The sequence below is a fragment of the Acinonyx jubatus genome, chromosome B1 (assembly GCF_027475565.1).
Source record: "Acinonyx jubatus isolate Ajub_Pintada_27869175 chromosome B1, VMU_Ajub_asm_v1.0, whole genome shotgun sequence".
In the NCBI taxonomy this organism is placed as follows: domain Eukaryota; kingdom Metazoa; phylum Chordata; class Mammalia; order Carnivora; family Felidae; genus Acinonyx; species Acinonyx jubatus.
In genome coordinates, this window is record NC_069382.1 from 120,196,355 (window position 1) to 120,219,406 (window position 23,052).

General features: G+C 35.2%; 1 protein-coding gene across 2 annotated transcripts in view; it reads left to right on the forward strand.

Annotated features, from left to right (window-relative positions):
- The window catches only part of EIF4E (eukaryotic translation initiation factor 4E), a 44,094-nt gene extending 21,626 nt beyond the window's left edge, over positions 1 to 22,468 (forward strand). Inside the window, exons 2-7 of one of the 2 annotated variants that reach the window (XM_027061236.2) lie at positions 2,451 to 2,557; positions 10,991 to 11,086; positions 14,251 to 14,314; positions 15,024 to 15,137; positions 16,473 to 16,612; positions 19,186 to 20,274. In XM_027061236.2, coding sequence (XP_026917037.1) covers positions 2,451 to 2,557; positions 10,991 to 11,086; positions 14,251 to 14,314; positions 15,024 to 15,137; positions 16,473 to 16,612; positions 19,186 to 19,300 — 636 coding nt within the window. In that variant the 3' untranslated portion in view covers positions 19,301 to 20,274. Of the gene's footprint in view, positions 1 to 2,450; positions 2,558 to 10,990; positions 11,087 to 14,250; positions 14,315 to 15,023; positions 15,138 to 16,472; positions 16,613 to 19,185 lie in introns of both variants that reach the window. The other variant, XM_027061231.2, reaches the window with a different exon arrangement.
- The last annotated feature ends 584 nt before the right edge of the window (positions 22,469 to 23,052 follow it).

Sequence of the window (23,052 nt, forward strand, 5' to 3'; positions counted from 1 at the left end):
CACTAGCTCCATCCACGTTGTTGCAAATGGCAAGATTTCATTTTTTTTTAACAGCTGAGTAATATTCCGTGTGTGTGTGTGTGTGTGTGTGTGTGTGTGTGTGTGTGTGTATGTGTATTTACCACATCATCTTTATCCATCGGTTGATGGGCATTTGGGCTCTCTTCATAGTTAGGCTGTCATTGATACCAGTGTTTCTTAGCATCCATTTTCCCCCTCTCTCTATTTGAATATCTTCTGTTGACTTATCTTTGATTTCACCAGTCTTACATTCTGCTGAGTTGAATTTCTTGTTAATCAAATTAAGAGAGCTCTTAATTTCAGACATTGTACTTGGCAGTTCCATAATTTCCATTTGGTTCCTTTAAAATAGATTTGTTCCCTTTTTTTTAAGTTTATTTATTTTGAGAGAGAGAGCACGCACAAGGCTGGGAGGAACAGAGAGAGAGGGAAAGAGAATTCTAAGCAGGTTCCACACTGACAGCACAGAGCCCAGTGTAGAACTCAAAATCCGGAACCATGAGATAGATCATGACCTGAGCCTAAACTGAGTCAGATGCTTAACTGACTAAGCCACCTAGGCACTCTCAGTTTCATTTTCAAATACTCTGTTTTTTTCATCTCTCTCCTTATCTTTTCTTCTATTTTACTGTAACAATCTTGATTATTAAGGCTTTGCTATTTTCCCATAGTAATCATAGTTATTAATTGCATTATTTGGATCATGCTTGGATGTCTTTCTGTGGACAGGTTAATCTCTTGATGATTAGTGACTTAAGAAATTCTTTACATGTCTAGTAATGTTTGATTGGTAGGGTATTGTAAATAACATTCATAGAGACACAGGATTATGTTCTCTCCTGAAGAGTGTAGAGTTTGGTTCTTGGAGGCACTTAATTTATAGGTAGATTACCTTGATATTGTCAAAGGTTGGTTTTAGGTTTTGTTAGATGTGTTTCACCTGATTCCTAGGGCATGGCCTTTCTAGGATTTCATCAGAAAGCTGAGGATTTCACCCACCCACTCTGGCTTGGTCTGAACCCAGTCTTATGTTATTGGCCTCTGAAGTCTTGGCTCAGCTGTTGCTGTACTCTGAATGTCACAGTTTAAACTAGCCAAGGACCTGTGAGGGCTTTTTACGTAGATTTTTTGAGGCTCACACCTCTGCAGCCCATTTTTCTCTAGTACTTTGTCCCCCAAAGCCCACCTGCCTTGTTAGTCCCTAACTGTTCCCTGTTTATTCATGGAGACTGCCTGTCTGGAGACTGTCATTAATTTTAAGTTAGTGGGGTAAGGAATAGTTTTTGGTAATTATATGAAGATGTAAATTGACTGTGATGGAAAAATGCAGTAAAAAATGGTGATTTTTAAAGCATTGACTATGTAAATTTTAGGATCTTAATTGCTTTGTAAACATTTAAATTTATTACTTAAGTGATCACGCCAATAAATTCCTATTGAGTATAGCACTTTGCTCATTGGCATTATAATTATGAGCAAAATCAAGACCTAGCTCCTGCTGTGAGCAATTTCTTAGGCCAGTAGAAATTAATTCCTGGACATGTCATGTTATTAAGAAAAATGTGTTTTGTCAGTTGAATATTTACCACCTGCCTGCTAGATCTTTTAGATCCTACATAACTGATTTACATAATCTTGTTAATGTGAACATAATATCTCGAGGGTTTTGCTGGTTTAAATTTGACCCCTAGACTCTTGTTGTGGTGCCGTTTTTGAACAAAATCAGCTTTTCTTTTAGCTTCTGGTGCCTTTCCTTGGCATTCTGTTTTGTTGACCATAATTTACAACAGGGTGAAGAGCTACATGAGCTGTGAACACAGATCATCCACAAGCTCCTTTTTTCCCTGACATTTTTAGATGACAATATTAATTATGTCTAACCAAGAAGAAGATTTAGTTCAAGCCAGTGTCGAGCTTTTTTGCCTAGGGCTAGTTGAAAATGACAGAAGTTGCAGAACTTTTAGGTTACTATATAACAGTATGACATGAAGGAAAGACCTATATAGTATTGACTTGGTCACTTTATAAAGCTGTTATACTCTCCAACATTAGTTGTATTCCCCCCATTCTCCAAATCGTACATAGTACTTTAATGGTATGTTAAGAAAGACAGCTGATTTCCTTAATTTTGTTGCATGGTGTCTAACAATCTTTCTGATACTAAAATGCGTAAGTGAAAGATAACTGTATATAATATTGTTACTATATTTTTAAACTTGAGAAACCCTTTGCTCTTAGTGCAGAGATGGCTAGAATGGGAGAGTCTGGTGCTTTTCTTAGAGCTTGGTCTATGGTCTATTTTATGAAATGCTTCTGCTGTAATTCTTTCTCCTTAGAAAGGGAATATTGGCAATATTAGTTCAAGTTGATTTAGAGTATTGTTATCATAGTTAAGACATTTAAAATAATGTTTTATTATTTTCCATTAGGAAACCACCCCTACTCCTAATCCCCCGCCTTCAGAAGAAGAGAAAACAGAATCTAATCAGGAGGTTGCTAACCCAGAACACTATATTAAACATCCTTTACAGAACAGGTAAGCCTTCTGACATACAGGTTTTTCTGACTTAGGCAGTAAGGTAAATGGTGAATGACTGGGTGAGACTAGTTTTAATATATTAGGTTGAGGATTCCATTTTCATTTGGGTAACCTGTTTCTAGTAAGCAGTTTTATGTGTGAGTCTTGAGCTCAGAAAGAACTGGTTGAGACATTGGGTTTGAAGTTCACCAGTAATTGGTGGTGAGTGAAACTAGTAGTACATGAATTCTCTTTAAAGTGAACTTGACTCAAGACAGAGGCTTGGGATACCAGCATGTAAGGGATTTTTTGGAGGGAGAATGCCTATGAAGGGTTTAGACATATAAACTGTATAAACTAGAATAGAGTGGTGGTCAGAGAAGCAAAGAAAATGGTTTGTTTTAAGGACAGGTATGTGGTCAATAGCGTATGTGCCACAAAAAGGTCACATACCCATTGGATTGAGTAATAAACATTTCAGAATGGCCATGGGATTGAATGCAAATTCTTTGCTAATGTAGGAGAAAATTTAGTAGAATGTAGATGATGGAAAAAGATTGGAGTAGTTTGCATAGTGAATAGAAAGTATACAAATGTGTTATAGAGAAGATAAGCAACTTAAAGTTGGGGTGTGAAGGAGAAAAAGCTCTAAGGGATGTGGAGTCTCGCGGGTGGTTTTTTGTTTGTTTTTTTTTTTTTAAAGTAGGCTCCACAACCATTGTGGAGCCCAATGTGGAGTTTGAACTCACAACCCTGAGATCAAGACCTGAGCTGAGATCAAGAGTCGGACACTTGGGGCGCCTGGGTGGCGCAGTCGGTTAAGCGTCCGACTTCAGCCAGGTCACGATCTCACGGTCCGGGAGTTCGAGCCCCGCATCAGGCTCTGGGCTGATGGCTCGGAGCCTGGGGCCTGTTTCCGATTCTGTGTCTCCCTCTCTCTCTGCCCCTCCCCCGTTCATGCTCTGTCTCTCTCTGTCCCAAAAATGTTGAAAAAAAAATTTAAATAAAAAAAAAAGAGTCGGACACTTAACTGAGCTACCCAGGCACTCCAGTTAGTTTGTATTTAAGCCAAGTTAGAAGGAAAGAGGAGAGGTTAAGATGAGTTCAGCTTTGGGGCACCTGGGTGGCTCAGTTGGTAGAGCATGTGATTCTTGATCTCATGGGTTGTGAGTTTAAGCCCCATGTTGGGTGCAGAGCCTACTTAAAAAAAAAAAAAGATGAATTGAGTTTCATAGTTCCAGTTGACTATAGCTCATTAACACCACCCCACCACTTCCCAGTATGTTTGTATTTTTATGGTTTATATGATGAAAATTAAAATGAATGTACTGAGAGCTGATGGTGAGAAGAAAAAGGCAATGCAGAAACATTGTAAGAATCTGGAGGAAAGTAAATTGGAATTAATTTCTGGGGATATATAAGTGTTCAAGTTCCTTTCATTCTCCTACCCCAAGACTTTTAAAGATCCTATAAGCCTATGTATGTTTCACAGCATACTTTGTTTTATCGGATTTTGCAGATACTGCATTTTTTTTTTTTTCAAATTGAAGGTTTGTGGCAACCCTGCATTGAACAAGTCTGTTGGTGCTATTTTTCCAACAGCATTTGCTCATTTTGTGTCTCTCACATTTTGGCAATTCTCACAATATCTCAAACTTTTTCACTGTGTTTGTTATGGTGATCTGTAATCAGTGATCTTTGATTTGTTACTATTATAGTTGTGTTGGGGCACCATGAACTGTGCCCATATAAAATGGCAAACTTAATAAATGTTGTCTGTGTTCTGACTGCTTTCCTGACCAGTTGTTCCCCCATCTCTCTCCCTCTCCTCTGTTCTCCCTATTCCCTGAGGCACAATATTGAAATTAGGTCAATAAGTAACGCTACAGTGGCCTCTAAGTGCTCAGGTGAAAGGAAGAGTCTCACACATCTCACTTTAATTCAAGAGCTAGAAATGATTAAGCTGAGTGAGGAAGGCATGTTGAAAGCCAAGAGAGGCCAAAAACTAAACCTGTTGTTCAACAGCCAAGTTGTGAATGCAAAGGAAAAGGTCTTGAAGGAAATTAGTGCTACTCCAGCAAGCACATGAATGATAAGAAAGTGAAACAGACTTACTGTTGAAATGGAGAAAGTTTGAGTGATCTGGATAGAAGATCAGACCAACCTTAACATTCCCCTAAGCCAAAACCTGATCCAGAGCAAGGTCCTAATTCTCTTCAATTCTGTGATGGCTGAAAAAGGTGAGGCAGCTGCAGAAGAAAAGGTTAAAGCTAACACAGGTTTGGTTTGTGAGGCTTAAGGAAAGAAGCCATCTCCGTAACATAAAAGGGCAAGATGAAGCAACAAGTGCTGATGTAGATGCTGCAGCAAGTATCCAGAAGATTTAGCTAAGATCATTATGAAGCTGGCTTCGCTAAACAATAGATTTTCAGTGAAGATGAAACAGCCTTTTAGTGGAAGAAGATTTAGTCCATCTAGATGGACTTCCGTAGCTAGAGAGGAGAAGTCAGTGCGTGGCTTTAAAGCTTCAAAAGACAGGCTGACTTTCCTGTTAGAGTCTAATACAACTGGTGGCTTTAGGTTGAAGCCAGTGCTCATTTACCATCCTGAAAATCCTAGGGCCCTAAAGAATAATGCTATATCTACTCTCCTGTGCTTCATAAATGGAGCAATAAAGTGGATAACAGCACTTCTGTTTACAACATGGTTTACTGAATATTTTAAGCCCAGTGTTGAAACTTGCTCAGAGCAAAAAGATTCCTTTCAAAATACTACTCATTGAAAATGATTCTGGTCACCCAAGAGTTCTGGTTGGGATGTACAAGGTTCATGTTATTTTCATGCCTGCTAATACAACATCCATTTTGCAGCTTAGGAGTAATTTTGACTTCCAAGTCTTACTATTTAAGAAATACATTTTGTAAGACTATAGCTGCCATAGATAGTCATTCCTCTGGATGATCTGGGCAAAGTACATTGAAAACCTTCTGGAAAGGATTCACTGTTGTTTTTTGTTTTGTTTTTTTTAATGTTTATTTTTGAGAGAGGGAGAGAGTGCGTGGGTGGAGGAAAGGCAGGGAGGGAGGGGGACAGAGGATCTAAAGCAGGCTCTGCAGAGAGCCAGATGAGGGGCTCCAACTCAGACTGTGAGATCATGACCTGAACCCAAATCAAAGTCAGACGCTTAATCAACTGGGCCACTCAGGTGCCCCTGGAAAGGATTCACCATTCTGAGATGCCATTAAGAACATGGTGATTCATGGGTAGAGCTCAAAATGTCAACATGAACAAGCATTTGGAAGAAGTTGATTCCAGTCCTCCTGGATGACTTTGAAGGGTTCAAGACTTTGGTGGAAGAAGTAACTACAAATGTGGTAGAAATAGCAAGAGAACTAGAATTAGAATTGGAGCCTGAAGGTGTGACTGAATTGCTATAATCTCATCATAAAACTGAATGGGTAAGGAGTTGCTTATTATGGATAAGCACAGAAAATAGTTTCTTGAGATGGTACCTACTCCTGGTGAAGATGCTGTGCAGATTGTTGAAATGACAACAGAAGATTTAGAATATTAAATAAACTTAGTTGGATAAAGCAGCAGCAGAGTTTGAGAGGATTGACTCCAATTTTGAAAGAAGCTCTGTGGGTAAAATACCAAACAGCATTGCATGCTATGGAGAAATCGTTTGTCCAAGGAAGAATCAATCAGTGTTGACAGCAAATTTTCATTGTTGTCTTACTTTAAGAAATTACCACAGCCACCCCATCCTTCAGTAACCACCCACTGGTCAGGCAGCAGCCAGCAACACCAAGGCAAGACCTTCCATGAGCAAAAAGGTGACTCACTAAAAGCTTGGATAATGGTTAGCATTTTAAGTTTATTTATTTTGAGAGAGAAGTCCTCAAGCAGGGCTCAGACTCATGAACTGTGAGATCATGACCTGAGCCAAAATCAAGAGTCGGATGCTTAACTGAGCCATCCAGGCACCCCCAGCAATAAAATATTTTTAAATTGAAACATACACATTTTTAAATACATAATCCTATTGTATCCTTACTATACTACAGTATAGTATAAACATAACTTTTATGTGCAGTGGGAAACCAGAAACTTCAATTGACATTATTGCAATATTTGCTTTATTATGGTGGTCTGTAACTGAATCTGCAGTATCTCTTACCGTTTCTCATTATCTTGGTAAACTCACTGAAATAAAAGTCCAAATGTGTTTTATGTAGTTTTTTCATAGGAGACCTGTAGTTCAGCATATCCTGTAGTGAGGAAGAAATTAATGCTCTGGACAGTGAAGATTGTCAGCTAGTGAGTGAGTTATCGAAGATCAGATAGTCCATAGAGGTATAATCTATCCTCAAGAAAGCATTATACCAAAGTTGAACTATTGATTAGCAGCAATTTCATATAATTCAACCTAACAGCACCAAACCCCTTAAGGTATTTTTTCATCTTTTTTAGTATTATTTTATAAAAAGCCACTCTGTATGCCTTCTGTCTGTGCTAAGCCCAGTTTTTAGTGTTGTCGTTGGGAGAGTAATCAAGACATAATCCCTCACAGTTTGAATAAAATCTGAGGAGTCCTGAAAAGTGTCATACAGGGGCCCCTGGGTGGCTCAGTTGGTTAAGCAGCTGACTTCAGCTCAGGTCATGCTCTCATGGTTTTGGTTTTGGGGTTCCAGCCCCACATCGGGCTCAGAGCCTGGAACCTGCTTCAGATTCTGTGCCTCCCTCTCTCTCTGTACCCCCCCCCCCCAACACACACACACACTCTCTCAAAAAGTAAGTAAACATAAAAAAAAATTTTTTTTTTAAAGTGTCATCAGTAGGGGTGCCTGGGTGGCTCAGTCAGTTGAGCGTCCAGCTTTGGCTCAGGTCCTGATATCATGGTTTGCGAGTTTGAGCCCCTTGTCGGGCTCTGTGCTAACAGCTCAGAGCTTGGAGCCTGCTTTGGTTTTGTCTCTCCCTCTCTCTCTCTCTGCCCCTCCCCTGCTTGCTCTCTGTCTCTCTGTCTCTCTTTCAAAAATAAACGTTAAAAAAATTTTTTTTAAGTTATTGAAGACTTCACAGAGCTTTGGTTATATAGATTTTTATCTATTTCCATTTATTATGTTAGAAAAAGCTGAGAATATGTAAAATTAAATACTCATTTAGAAAATCCATTGTATGTTAATATAAGTATTTATATTTTATTTATTTATTTTGAGAGAGAGAGAGAGAGGGAGGGAGGGAGAAAGGGGCAGAGACAGAGGAAGAGAGAAAATCTCAAGCAGTCTCCACACTGTCATTGCAGAGCCCTGTGCTGGGCTCAAACTCATGAACTGTGAGATCGTGATCTGAGCTGAAGTCGGATGCTTAACTGACTGAGCTACTCAGGCACCCCAACATAAATATTTTATATGAAAAAATATTTAAAAAATATAATGGGAAGTATAGCATCTTTGCATTTTTATAAATCTCTTCAAGTGCCTGACTTAATAGAAGTTAGTTGTATTTTTATAGCTGCTTCTGCATTCAGTCTATGGAGGAGATAACTTGTTTTATATTAAGTATGAGAAAATGTGAAGTCACACAAATTCATGGTTGGAAAATGGAAGAGGGTGTTTAATAGCCTTTTAAGCTAATCATAGCCATTCTTCTTTGATACTAGGTTTCTTATAGGTCACCTGCAATGTAAAATCTGAAACCATATCCAAGAACCAACCAACCAACCTACCTTCCTTCCTTCCTTCCTTCCTTCCTTCCTTCCTTCCTTCCTTCCTTTCTTCTTTCTTTCCAGTATTTTATTTGTTTTTGAGAGAGAGACAGAGCATCAGTCAGGGAGGTGCAGAGAGAGAGGGAGACAATCTGAAGCAGGCTCTAGGGTCTGAGCTGTCCCCACAGAGCCCAACACGGGCTTGAACTCTTGAGCGGTTAAGATCATGACCTGAGCCAAAGTTGGACGCTTAACTGACTGAGCCACCCAGGTGCCCCTCCAAGAACTTTTCCTACTCTGTTATGTTAAAAAAATCTATTGGTTTGTCTTGCATTTGGAATGGATCGTGAGAGGTGGTGATAATAAAGGGTATAGTGACTACTAATACAGTTCGGTCCCACTGTATGAAACTTTGTAAGACACCAGCAGATTCACTGCACCATTGCTTTTGTACCATTAGTATAGATGTTAACAGTGAAAGTAAAAGAATGCCTTAGCATTATTATGAAAATAGTTTTTACTTATCACATCTTCTGATAAGGGTCTGGGGGTCCCCTAAGTGTCTTGCAAACCACATTTTGATAACTGATTTAAATGATCCCTTGTTGAAGGCACGTAAGATGTTTCCAAATTTTCCAGTATTAAGGACATTCTTGTACAATGTTTTTGCCTAGTCATCTAATTATTAGGATAAATTTTTGCATGTTTAATGGCTGAGTGCAGTAAAAAAGACAAAAAGACAATTTTGGTATCATGTTTAATTGAGATATAATTGACCTATTATATTAGTTTCAGGTGTAGCACATAACTCAGTATTTATGCATATTGTGAAATGATCACTATAGAAAGTGTACTTAACATCTGCCATGATAGAGTTACAAAGTTTTTTTCCTTGTGATGAGAACTTTTATTGTTTCTTAGCAACTTTCATACACATAATACATCGTTGTTAACTGTAGTCACCATGTTGTATGTTACATAGTTAGGAGTTATTTATTTTATAACTGGAAGTTTGTTACCTTTTGACTGCTTTCACCCTTTTTCACCCTACCCCTACTTCTAGCAACCAGTCTGTTCTCTGTGTCTATGAGGTTGGTTTTTTTGTTTTTTAAGATTCCACATATAAATGAGATCATATGGTATTTGTCTTATTTCTTTGTTTCACTTAGTTAGCATAATGCCCTCAAGGTCCATTCAGTGTTGCAAATGACAAGATTTCTTCCCTTTTTTGGGGGGGGGGTGGGCAAATAAATATCCATGGCGTACATACAACACTTATTTTATCCATTCATTCTTTGATCGACGCTGACGTTGTTTGCACATCTTGACTTTGTAAGTAATGCTGCATGAACATGAGAGTGCATATATTTTTTTTGAGTTAGTGTTTTCATTTTATTCCGATAAATAACCCAGAAGTAGAATTGCTAGATGATATGGTATTTCAATTTTTAATTTTTTGAGGAAAGATTGAATTAATTTTGGAAGACCAAAGTATAGTACTTGATCTTACATTTATGTTTAATAATTTTTATGCCTTTCCTTTTTTCTTTTTTATCCTCCTTGATAGTGGGTTGGCAAATTCAAATTATCAAGTGGATGTTGAAATGCATCTCATTTTTATGTCAGATTATCCAAACATTAATCATGGAGTTATGAAATATATATATATGTATCTGTTTGGAAACCTATCTTTTGGTAACATTTTTGTCAATGAGAAAATAAAATTCTCCTTTGAGTTACCTTAGGTATAGTAATTCAGACAATATAATTGTACTAAAGATGTTATCTTGGGATATTTAATTATAACTTTGATATGACAGTTTATCTTCCAGGTATTAGAATAAACTTTTAACAGGTATATACAGATATGGAGAAACTAGTGTACATTATTTCAGAATATATCTATGGTAGCATTACTCAATGAATCTCTTTATTTTGTTATTTTCCTATTGGTGTGTGTGAGTAAACAATTTATTAATAGTTTCCCCTCTTTTTTAGAAGTCCCATTATCCCCTCTTGGCTAATACCTTTTCATTTCTCTAAAGATCCAGCTTTCTTGTCCCTACTTTCCTTTCTGGTTAAGTACTTCCACTCTTTTTTCTTGAGTAACTGCTTGATATCTTGGTTATAGCACTTAGCACACTGTAATTGTCCCTCTACTACATTTCTGTGAGTTACTCTGCGGGATGAGCCTCAATGGGTCTGTAAAGTATAGCAGAGAATCTGTTATGAAGTAGGTATAAAATACATACTTTAAAAATGAAAGAAAACTCATTTTTTGCCAGTGTAATCTACCATTTAAAATTATTCTTAAAACAAATTTTTAATTGTGTTAGAATACACATACCATAAAATTTACCATCTTAACCGTTTTCATCTTACATAACTAAAACTCTGTACTCATTAAATAATTGTGCATTCCCTTTCCTTCTAGCCCCTGCCATTCTACTTTCTGCCTCTGTGAGTTTCATTACTTTAGGTACCTAATTCAAGTAGAATCATGTTTTGTCTTTTTTGATTGACTTATTTCACTTAATGTCCTCAAGGTTCATTCTCAGAATTTCCTTTTTAAGTCTGATAAGTATTCTACTGTATGTTTGTTTATACCACATTTTGTTTATCTGTTCATCTGTTAGTGAACATTTGGGTTGCTTCCGCCCTTTGGCTGTTGTGAAGAATGCTGCTAGGAATGTGAGTGTAATAAAACTACCATTTTTTTTTTAACGCTGACTTTTTACTTGTAGATGGGCACTCTGGTTTTTTAAAAATGATAAAAGCAAAACTTGGCAAGCAAACCTTCGGCTGATCTCTAAGTTTGATACTGTTGAAGACTTTTGGGCGTAAGTAACCATTTTAGAATGTTTATTTTATGAATTGTGTAATTTTTCATTTTAAATCACTCATAAAATGAAGGGACGGTGAATAGTTAATAAATATTCATCTGTAGACCTACCTTTTTGTTTTTCCATCTCCTCACAACTGTTTATTTCTCATCATTTAGAAAGCTTCAGTCTCATCATCCTTTAGCCCTGTGTATATTCTTTATTCCTTGTCCCAAAAGATTCTTCTTTTGAAAGTCCTTTATTGCTTCTAGAACTTTGACAGTTTGTTGGAACATGTCCTTTTCTTGGTTGCCTAGATACATCTGTCCTATACTCCAGAGCTTTGTTAGGTTCCCATTTGTGCAAATTCTTTTTGGTATAACATCTGGGATTTCCTGTAGTAAGGATTCTGAGATTTAAAAAACTGAAGTCCTCAAAATTCAGGTTTGTCCAAGTGTCTTTGATGTTAGTTGATCAACTTCAAGAAGAATAGTTGAAATACCTTTGAGATTTTGTTTCAGATTTAGCAAAAAGTTCAGATTTGGGGGTCAAACCTTTGCTTGACTCAGTATAAAATTGTAAAGTCTTTTCAAGACGTTTTATAATATTGATTCTTTAAAACAAAGTTAATTTAGTATGTAATTTTATTTGGAAAGTAATTTCCATTTCAAAGATAAAACTTGTTTAAAAAGATTTTTAAGAGCTGTAAATTAACTAGCAGTTACCTAAAAATTCTAATTTGTACATCTGGTATATTTTTAGATCATGTATTTGTATTGAATCAATGAGCAGCTCTTCTGTATTAACATAACCGTATGCCTGAGTATATTTTGCCCACACTAAGAACAGATTGTCAGAAGATTCATATATGTATACTTCCTCCAGGACAGAAACAATATTCTTTTGTATCTTTCCAGTGCTTTGCCCATAATAGATATTTAGTATACGTTTGAGTCACTGAGGAAAAAAAGCATAGAATAATTAGAGAAAACTGTAAAATTGTGAAGTAGGCACTTTAAGAGTGGTCACTTCATATTGCAATCATTGACTTTTTTTTTTTTTAAGTAATGAAACTATATTTAAATCCCCAGTTATTCATAGATCTGGTTGTCTAGTTAAACTAGGGTTATTTTGCCCTTCATCAAAACATCAGATGATTTTTTTTTCCCTTAATTGTATTTGAGTCTTCTAAACCAAGTCTCCTATGGAGGAGGAAGAGCAAGAGTGTTGAACCATTTCCCCCATGGAATCAGAGCTGCGTTTATTTAGTTTGGTTAGCTTTCACCATTGTACATAATTAGGTTTCTAAGTGGGCCTCTAATTTAGAATATGGCTGTACACTTTAGTTATGTGTAAGCAATGTCATTGCATAGTGGACTTTTATAGTGTAATTTAGACATATGAAGGAATCCTTTAGCTTTCTGTGAATATCTAAGCACTTCTTAATTTCTCATTTTTTTCTGGCAGATGTAGTGGTAAACAACTGTTGAGCCCTTTGGGATTTATGCAGTTTTGTCTATAGTGTTCTGATTCTGTTTAGATTGTGTCATTACAAATTTTCATTACTTAAACTTGCTAAGAGACCTTAGAGCATCAGGAAGGAGAAAGGAGGCACATAAAGAAGCATTGGTCATATCTACCTTGAATGCCATTGAAGACAGCTACTCCACCCTGTCCATTAATTTTATAAAGTAGTGGTCCTAATTTTATAGTTACTGTTAGTATCCAGGCCTCTGTTGTTGCCTAGAGGGAGCTGCCAGTGATAATGTAGTTTGGGAAGAGTGACCGTTAAGTAGAGTAACTCGACAAACCTTATTCAGCCTTATGCTACCTTCCACCAAATTGAATTTATATATTACCCTGTGGAATATGATTCAAAGGATGCCAGAATCTTTCTTAAGACTACTTGAAGTATTTCTAGACTTGTTTAAAATAGCATCAAGAGAATCTGACTAAAGATAACAGCATTGTCCATGGTCTGCAGATGTAGTAAAGATCATATTTCTGCATCTGATATTGGAGACAGGCAAAGCATTCTTACTCTGCTGCCAATTTTATAACAATTTTGCTATAAGAAACTTTAGAAGACCAAATGATTTAGCCTTCTACCTTCAGGCTAGTGAGTATCTAAGTCATCTCAAGTGTTACTCTGTTACATTGATATTTTGAGAGAGAGAGAGAGAGAGAGAACATTTATTTATTTATTTTGAGAGAGAGTGCCAGTAGGGAAGGGGCAGAGAGAGAAGGAGAGAGAGAATCCCAAGCAGGCTCTGTGCTGTCAGTGCAGAGTCAGATGCGGGGCTTGAGCTCATGATCCGTGAAATCATAACCTGAGTTGAAACCAAGAGTCAGGCTTAAGCGACTGAGCCACTCAGGTGCCCCTCTACCCTATGTTTAAGGGATTAAAATCACAAGGAGTAGGTCCTGGAACTGTTGTTTTGTTTTGAAAGCTTCCCAAGCGATTGCTATGCTGACTGACTAGTAATGATTGCGATATTTGAGACCCATTGGTCTGTTCTACTCTTGGATACCTTCATGGATATTAGTGTTATTTTATTTCAGTCATGCAGTTCTGATAGTTGGGAAGTGTATCTTGCTTTCTCTTGGTTTGTCTTATGTGCTGAAAAAAAATTTTTTTTACATTTATTTTTGAGAGAGAGAGACAGAACACAACTGGGGGAGGGGCAGAGAGAGAAGGAGACAGAGAATCTGAGCTGTCAGCACAGCCAGACACAGGGCTCGAACTCATAAACTGTGAGATCATGACCTGAGCCGAGGTTGGACGCTTCACTGACTGAGCCACCCAGGCATCCTCTTATGTGTTTAAAACTACTTGTTAATAGCGCCATAAATTGTTTCACGTATTTAAAGCCGCCTCATCCTACCTAGTCTCAGATTCTCTTACATACATATGTATACGTTGAGTTAACTAATACATCAAAATATACTTTTGTCAAAATAAAATTAAAAATATTGCCTTGAAAATCATCAAATGCTGATTCTTGAACTGACCATTATTAAAGGTATCTCTTTGGTCCAGTTCAGAAATTGACTCAGTAGAAAAACGAGTAAACATAAACTTTTATCTTTTGATTTTTATCATATTCTCTAAATGTATATGTGAGCACCTAAACTCTGCATTACATATTTTATGTTTATAATTGTCCTTTTGTTTTACCTAGTCTGTACAACCACATCCAGTTGTCTAGTAATTTAATGCCTGGCTGTGACTACTCACTTTTTAAGGTATGTTTAATCGGTGATTTCATATATTTTAAGACTGGACCATTCAGTTATTCATTAAGAACTCTTGTCAGAAACCTGGGAATAGTTAATGCTCTGAGGTTTTCTGAGGTTTGGAGAATAATTAAATTAGTTTTACTAGACTTTAGCATTAACCAATTTTGGCTTATTGCTATAAATAATTAAAATTGAGAGTCTGACTCTGGGTACACACTGTCGTTGATTTTTGCAGAGAGCTTTGATATCCAGTCTAGTCTCTTTATATATTTGAGTAGACCAAAGTAAGTCCAGAGTTTGTCAAGAATTCTTAACTTGGGGTGCATTGGTCCTTGGGATATTTATAAGTGGGTTCTGTCAAGTGGTAGGGGGGTTGGAGGGGCATTCATTAACTCTGAAATTGCATAATTTTTACATACATTTTTTAGGCATACAAATGTATGTAATTTTTCAAAGTTATCTGTTACTCAGTGTTTAAGAACCTCCATATTAAATGAAATCCAAGGTTTGATAGCTAGAAGTATCTAAGTCAGGTCTCTAATTCTCCAATCCCATGCTTCTGGCTTTAATTCTTGTATGCTTTTCCCCCCACTACATCAATAAGTTTTTTGGAGAATAAAGTAAAAAGTTGACAGAATTGTTGATTGCTCTTTCTAGTGATCTCTTCAGTTAAAGTAACAATTTTGTCTGATATTGTTATCTACTAACCTTTTAGGATGGTATTGAGCCTATGTGGGAAGATGAGAAAAACAAACGAGGAGGACGATGGTTAATTACATTGAACAAACAGCAGAGACGAAGTGATCTGGATCGCTTTTGGCTAGAGACAGTAAGGTTTTAAAATTATAAAGTAGTTTTGGCATATTAAAACTTACTTTGCATTGCATTTTACATTGATTACCTAATTGAAAAGATAAGAATGCCCACCCTGTAAAATCTAAGCCGGCAATTAATTTTGTTCTATCATGTGAATACTGTATATGTTACATACTGGTACAGTGAAACTGTGTACCACATTACAGATCAGATAGAAAGTGATTGGCAGTTGACTCTCACCTTCCACAGTAAGCTCGTCCTGGTCATTTCATTAACTTCAAAATTATAGAGCCTCACATTTTGTATGATGTAAGTTTTTACAACCCTGTTAGAGTGTTACTTTGTATACTAAATTTTTTATATCAGTGAAGCAAACAGTGAAATTGTAGCTTGGTATTATTCATCTTCTATGTTATGATATAATCTGGAAATTTGGCTTTATAAGATGTAAATTAAATAAGAAATAATTGACATTTTGTATAGTGAGAAGTCCTAAACCCCAAGCTGTCAGGAATAAGGATGATAGTCTCTTGTGTATTTTCAGCATTCGGCACAGTGTCTTGCTTATAGTTAGCACTTACTAAATTAAGCAGTTAGTGAATATTTGAATGAATAGGAGGTTTTTTTTGGTAAATGGAGAGACTTAATTTTGCTTTTGGGGGAGATTATCAGTAAATACCATTTTAGAATTCCACGTTAAAGTTTTGTAAGATGACAAAAGTTCTGGAGATGGATGGTTGTGATAGTTGTGAATATACTTACACCACTGAACCATTCCCTTAAAAATGGTTAAAGCGGTTTAATGTCACGTGTCATCTATACTCAAAAAAATTTTTTTAATGGTTAAAATGGTAAATTTTTAAAAATTCTTTATTAAATGGTAAATTTTATATATATTCGCCACAATAAAAAAAATTAGAAAATGGCTCTGAAAAACCGCAAGAACTAGAGGCAGTTAATCTAACCATGAGTAACTGTTTGGTTATTTTTAATATAATGACAACTCTTCAGTCATTCTATTAATATTTGTTTGCTGGCAAGTATAAGCAGCAGCAGAGCAAATGAATATTAAGACAATTTGCCTTTTATATGTCCCCTGATATCAATTGCCCCATTTGCTGAAAAAGTTAAAACAACTGTTAGTGTTCTTGTTATTAAATAAAGAAACATGTGAATTCTTAAAAAGTCAGGACAAAGAACTATAAACATAAATATAATTTAGACATTCAAGAAGTCAACTTGATTTAGAAACTTTTTTAGTTTTGTATGTATACACATACATAAGGGACATTTGCAGTTTAATAAGCAGTATATAATCTATTTAATTTGGGATTAATTTTTTTTTAAGCTGCTGTGCCTTATTGGAGAATCTTTTGATGACTACAGTGATGATGTATGTGGAGCTGTTGTTAATGTTAGAGCTAAAGGTGATAAGATAGCAATATGGACTACTGAATGTGAAAACAGAGAGGCTGTTACACATATAGGGTAAGTTTTGCTGTTTGTACACTTCCTTTAAAATATTAAGATAACTAAAAGCAGAAGTACTGTTATTTATAGCTTTAAAAATACTTGGATTCGTAGATCATTATTTTCCTTGTGTTTTCATAAACACTTTAATAATCTTGAACTACTCTAGTGGTTTTTAGTGTCTTGTTCATATTTTTTTTTAATTTTTGTAAAATTCTTTTTCCTAGCAATGGAGTATATAATCACCAGAACCCTGAATTCTGGTGTGTGGCATTTTGTTCATTTATCAAATGAGAATATTAAGTCTTTTTTCTATTTTAAAACCATAACATAACATGATTATGTAACACCCATAATAGTTCAGTGAGCATTGACAAGTGGTATATGTGTATCCTGTGCATGTTTTGTAATCACTGTACATAACATTTTCAGTGAAACTTAAGTGATAGTATCTTAATTTTGTCCATATTTAAAACCCACATGTATATGTTTTGACACTTTTTTTGGTAAATACTATTCCTTGCAAAAATTGCCTGTTGTTTTCCCCCCAAAATGTTGTCAGTGTTAACTGGGAATTTCTTTTCACTACATTTAAATTAGTAAAATTTGACTTTAAATTTTGTATTAAAATTATGTATTGGTCATAGGTCACAGAATGTTCGGTTTACCCTTTGTGATTTCTTTTTTTTTTTCAAACATTATGAATTCTCCTATGAACATAATTCCTTTCTTTATTAAAAAAAAGTATGGGGATTTTCCAGGTTTCGTTCTACAGAGGTTTTCAGTAAAAGAAGTTGACTGTTAATTTGTCATCACGTTCTTTTTTTTTTTTTTTTTTTTAATACTTACTTTGAGAGAAAGCATGAGCAGGGGAGGGGAGAGAGAGGGAGAAAGAGAATCTCAAGCAGGCTTTGCCCTGTCCTGTCAGCGCAGAGCCCCACGCATGGCTCGATCCCACAAACTGTGAGATCATGACCTGAGCCGAAATCAAGAGTCAGATGCTTAACTGACTGAGCCCCCCAGTGCCCCAATTTGTCATCATATTCTTAATCTTTCTGTCAGCATCAAAACTTAATAGTTGTGGGGATTTCATGTTGGAAATCAATTTAAAAAATGAGTATGAATTTCTTTCCTGTGAAAATCTTATTTGTGTCAATATTAAAAATTATTGAAATCTTTGTAAAACATTTGACTTCAGTTTTTCAAGGGAAGATTATTAATTAATTTATTTATTTTGAGTGAGACCAAAAACACGAGCAGGGAAGGGTCAGGGAGAGAGGGAGAATCCCAAGCAGGCTCCACGTGGTCAGTGTACAGAGTGAGACTGGGGGCTCAAACTCAGGAGCTGCGAGATCATGATGACCTGAGCCGAAATCAAGTCAGTCCTTCACTTAACCTCATGAGCCACTCAGGTGCCCTGGGAAGATTTTTTAAAATTTTTTTTATTTTTTTATTCTTCCAAGTTATATGGCTCAGTGCAGTGCTCTGGCTTTCTGGCATTTTTAATGATTATGTATAATGGAAAAGAATACATTGTTCTATAATATACATCTGATAATAGTTATAATTTTAGTTATCATGAAATTATTTTTCGAACCTTTATTTGAAGGAAGGTAGAATCTTCTGGAAGGTGGAGTATGAATAAAACTGCCCTAGTATCCTATTGGAGAATTTAGCTCCATGAAAATATATATCCCTTTTATTTTATTTTGGTGTTTATTTTTGAAATTTTGCTATTTTTTCTTTAGAATAAATACCTATATTCCTAAATTTACCTGTCATGCTCTCTATGATCTGTCCCCAATTTTACCTTGTCAGCCTTTTTGCTCATATTTTCTTCCTTAAGGACTGTCGCCACACAGCCTTATTTTTGTTCCCCAGCCTTCAGATGTGTTTCATTTTCTCAGCATTTTACTTTTAACCTCGTGACTTTTAAAGGGGAACTTTCTCTAATTTCAAAGATAAGATTAGATCATCTTTGTTAGTATCACAACCCCTATACTTACTCACTTTTGGCACTCATCATAGTTTATTCTTAAAATAGAGTCACATGTTATTTGGAAAGTAGGTTGCAGAGTTAGTATATAAGGCAGAAATCATGTATGTAAATTACCCTCAATGCCATAAAGTAATAAGTATGATAAATGTAATTTGCAGTATCATAAATATTTATTATGTGTTATATGAAAAATATAATTGTAGCATTTTAGAGAGAATTAAAGTAGACCTATGTAGGCATTAATTTTATATAAATTATGCATGTGATATAGCTCTACCCTATGTATGTGGGATTATTTGTTTATAAATAATCAAATACTATAAACACCCAGGAACTGTCCATACTTTGCTTATTATTGATTTATTAATAATTACAATGCCTGATAACATCCTGATAACACAGTAGAATCTCAAATATTGTTTAAGTGATTAGCCAAGATTGTTGTGGAAATGAAGAGTATATTTTGTTGAAAGGAAAAGTACATGCAATGTCCTGTTTCACTCTCTAGATATTTTTTATATATAAAGAATAATCTGAATTTGGTGTGTGTGAATAAAAATGAACAGCTCCTTTTTTCTTTTGCTTCTTCTAGGAGGGTATACAAAGAAAGGTTAGGACTTCCTCCAAAGATAGTGATTGGTTATCAGTCCCATGCAGACACAGCTACTAAGAGCGGCTCCACCACTAAAAATAGGTTTGTTGTTTAAGAAGACACCTTCTGAGTATTCTCATAGGAGACTGCGTCAAGCAATCGAGATTTGGGAGCTGAACCAAAGCCTCTTCCAAAGCAGAGTGGACTGCATTTAAATTTGATTTCCATCTAAATGTTACTAAGATATAAGAGAAGTCTCATTCGCCTTTGTCTTGTACTTCTGTGTTCACTTTTTTTTTTTTTTTTTGGCTAGAGTGTCCATTATCCCAATCAAAGAATTACAGTACACATCATCCCCAGAATCCATGAATGTGTTCCTGGCCCACTCTGTAATAGCTTAGTAGAATTACCATTATAAACACATTTTACCCATCCACAATATTCAAAAAAGAACTTGCATTTCTATACCTTAAAGGAAAAAATTCTGTTTATGTTCCATTGTATGCAGGAGCATATTTTGCTGGTTTGAAAGAGTATGATGCATACAGTTTTCTAGCAATTTTCTTTGTTTCTTTTTACAGCATTGTCTTTGCTGTACTCTTGCTGATGGCTGCTAGATTTTAATTTATTTGTTTCCCTACTTGATAACATTAGTGATTCTGATTTCAGTTTTTCATTTGTTTTGCTTTTGTTTTTTTCCTCATGTAACATTGGTGAAGGATCCAGGAATATGACACAAAGGTGGAATAAACATTAATTTTGTGCATTCTTTGGTAATTTTTTTGTTTTTTTGTAACTACAAAGCTTTGCTACAAATTTATGCATTTCATTCAAATCAGTGATCTATGTTTGTGTGATTTCCTAAACATAATTGTGGATTATAAAAAAAAAAAATGTAACATCATAATTACATTCCTAATTAGAATTAGTATGTTTTTGTATCTTTATGCTGTATTTTAACACTTTGTATTACTTAGGTTGTTTTGCTTTGGTTAAAAAATGGCTCAAGTAGAAAAGCGGTCCCATTCATATTAAGACAGTGTACAAAACTGTAAATAAAATGTGTACAGTGAATTGTCTTTTAGACAACTAGATTTGTCCTTTTATTTCTCCATCTCTATAGAAGGAATTTGTATTTCTTATTGCCAGGCAGTCTCTGTTGTGTCTTATAGTGTCTTCCACGTGAACAGCATAAGTTTGGAGCACTAGTTGATTATGTTTATTATAATTTTTAATAAATTGAATAGGTAGCATCATATATATGGAATTAAATTGATGTGACTATCTTTGTTTTTTTATAAAGGAAGGCATAGTCCTTCAGTCATAGGTAAATAATGTACTCTTAATGTATTAAAACACAAGAGAATTGTTATCTTGGTGCATTACCATTTGATTGGTAGGAATGGTAGTTGTAAAACTTGGTTGCTGAATTGAGATGTTCTTTTGTAAGTGTCAAAATGATAGCATAGGGAAAGAGTACAGGTGGTGGGGGCATATACATTAAGAATTTTGTTAGTGTTGCTGTCTAAATAGAATGGAATAAACAGGTACGAAGACTTATATTTATATTGGTAAATTGGTGTAGTACGGTTTTATGTAAATTTGAAACGTGATCTACTCTTTGTAGGCATTTGAAAGCACATTTGAAAAATTTTGTATATAGTTGTGTATTTCAGATGCAGTAAAATGAAATGGCTATTGTAGACAAAAGAATAAGCTAAACTTCTAGATAGAATGAAAATGATTAGATGAGAGGAAAATTTGTGTTTAAATAGTCATTATGAATTAATCATTTAAGAACAAAAGTTTGACAAAACTCATATAAAGTAAACATAAAATTAATAGTATTGACTTCATTGAAGAATTTTAAAACTTCAGTTTAAAGGGTGCCACAGGCTACCATCTGAGTACTCTCAATACCACAGACACCTCTTGTTCAGTATTCTAGAAACACTGAATCTCTTGTGTTTATAATCTCACTAGACTATAGCTAATATCTGCTGCTTAAGCTTGGGTGCTTGGTTAAGTGATTTATTGTCTGTGTTGATATGTGTAGTTGTGAGCACTTCAAGAGCTTGCTTATAAGTGATGGTGGTGTGTTGGCAATGGGTGGGATTGGAGTAGTATATCTATTAGAAATTAATGCTCTAGTTCCTTAATTCTAAGATGCAGTCCATTTGAAGAAGCATCAGCTTTCAGGAGTGGAGGAGGAATAATGCATTAAATGTACACATTTCTGAATTTTAAAAAACCTGGTTTATAACAAGCATTTGATTATCCTTATCATTACCATTTTAGAATCATAATCAGTTTTATTTTAAGTCTTTTCCCAGTGGGTGGGGAGGATGATAAATTACTGAGTCACTTTTGGCAGATGCCACATAAGTATTACAGTGACTTGCAACTTTTCATAATTTCATTAGCGTCTTTTCTAAATATAAGATTAGACTATATGATTTTTCTAACTTTTTTCTCCCTGTCCAACAGGATATTATAAATAAATATATTTTCATAATAGAGAATTAAAATCTTTTAACAGAAGAATTGTAATTAATTGTAGGGTGTGACATATTTAACCAATTTAATTGTTAATCCAATTCTACAGAAGGATTTGAGACATACTGTATAAGAATTAAGTAATTACAATACTTATGTAATACTTACTTTGTGCCAGACAGTGTTCTAAGCACTTTACATGCACTTTAACCTGCACAGTAATTATTTGATGTAGGTGCTGTTATCCCTATTTTATAGATGAAACAGAAGCAGTGAGGATGTAAGTCACTGTACAGCTTGTAAATTGCAAAGTGTGGATTTCATTCCAGAGACCCTGTAAATCACATCATACTCTTAATAGTGTAGAGCCTATCTTAAAGTCTGTGGTAAATCACATCAGATTGTAGTCATTTTATAGGCCAGGCCTTTTACTTACATTTTATTTCCTTTGGTAATGAAAACGTAAAATAGACAGTCTCCCTAGGCTCACTCTGTTAGCAATCAACTAAATTAATCATCTGGAGGAGTTTTGAGAATGTGGAGAAAAAGATACAGGAGTTCACAGATACTGTTCAGTTGTATCAGTTAAGTGGATATTTTCATATACAACTTTTAAGTGTCTATATCCTGTTATCTTCTAAAATAAAAGGTAAAATAAAGCAAAATTTTCAAGTTGATAGGAGTAAAGGTTCTTAAATACCATAGTTTGCATTTAAAAGGATAATTTTCTAAGGCAGTGTGATAATGCGATGTTTTACATTTTAAAATTAAAACAAGTTAATGACAAGTCTCTGTGCTACTTTTTATCTCTAATTGTTACGGAGTGTCTTCATTATTTAGGAGGGGGAAAAAACAACTGAGTTTTCTCACTCAAGAGTCAGATTCTAGACAAATGCAAGATTTTAGATCAGATTGACATTAAAAAACAAAACACTGGGTCATTGCAATCCAGTGTCTCTGTGCACCAGTTAGAAATTGAGAATGTATAGAAATTTCTACAGCAATTTGATATTGCTGTTGCATTAAAGTTTATCATTTTTCTAGTAATTTTTGAAAACGTGTTTTACAAAAATGTTTTTGACAGCAATTTAGGCGTTGAAACTGGTCCTTCACATATAATTTGAGAAACACTACTCTTAGGTGGTTTTCCTCAGGAGCCAAGGCCAGCTCATTTGCCCATCCTTCCCTAAAACAACTAGGTTTGTTATTCATCTCCTCACAACTATTGGACTTGGTGTCAAAATTTCATTTCTAAACTGTAGCATCTTTAAATAATACTGTGTGGTATCCTGCTTACTATGAATTCCAAAGTAGACATTAGGCAGCCTTCCTAGTTACCTTGGGTAGTTTATACTTCAGTGTTCCTGTTGC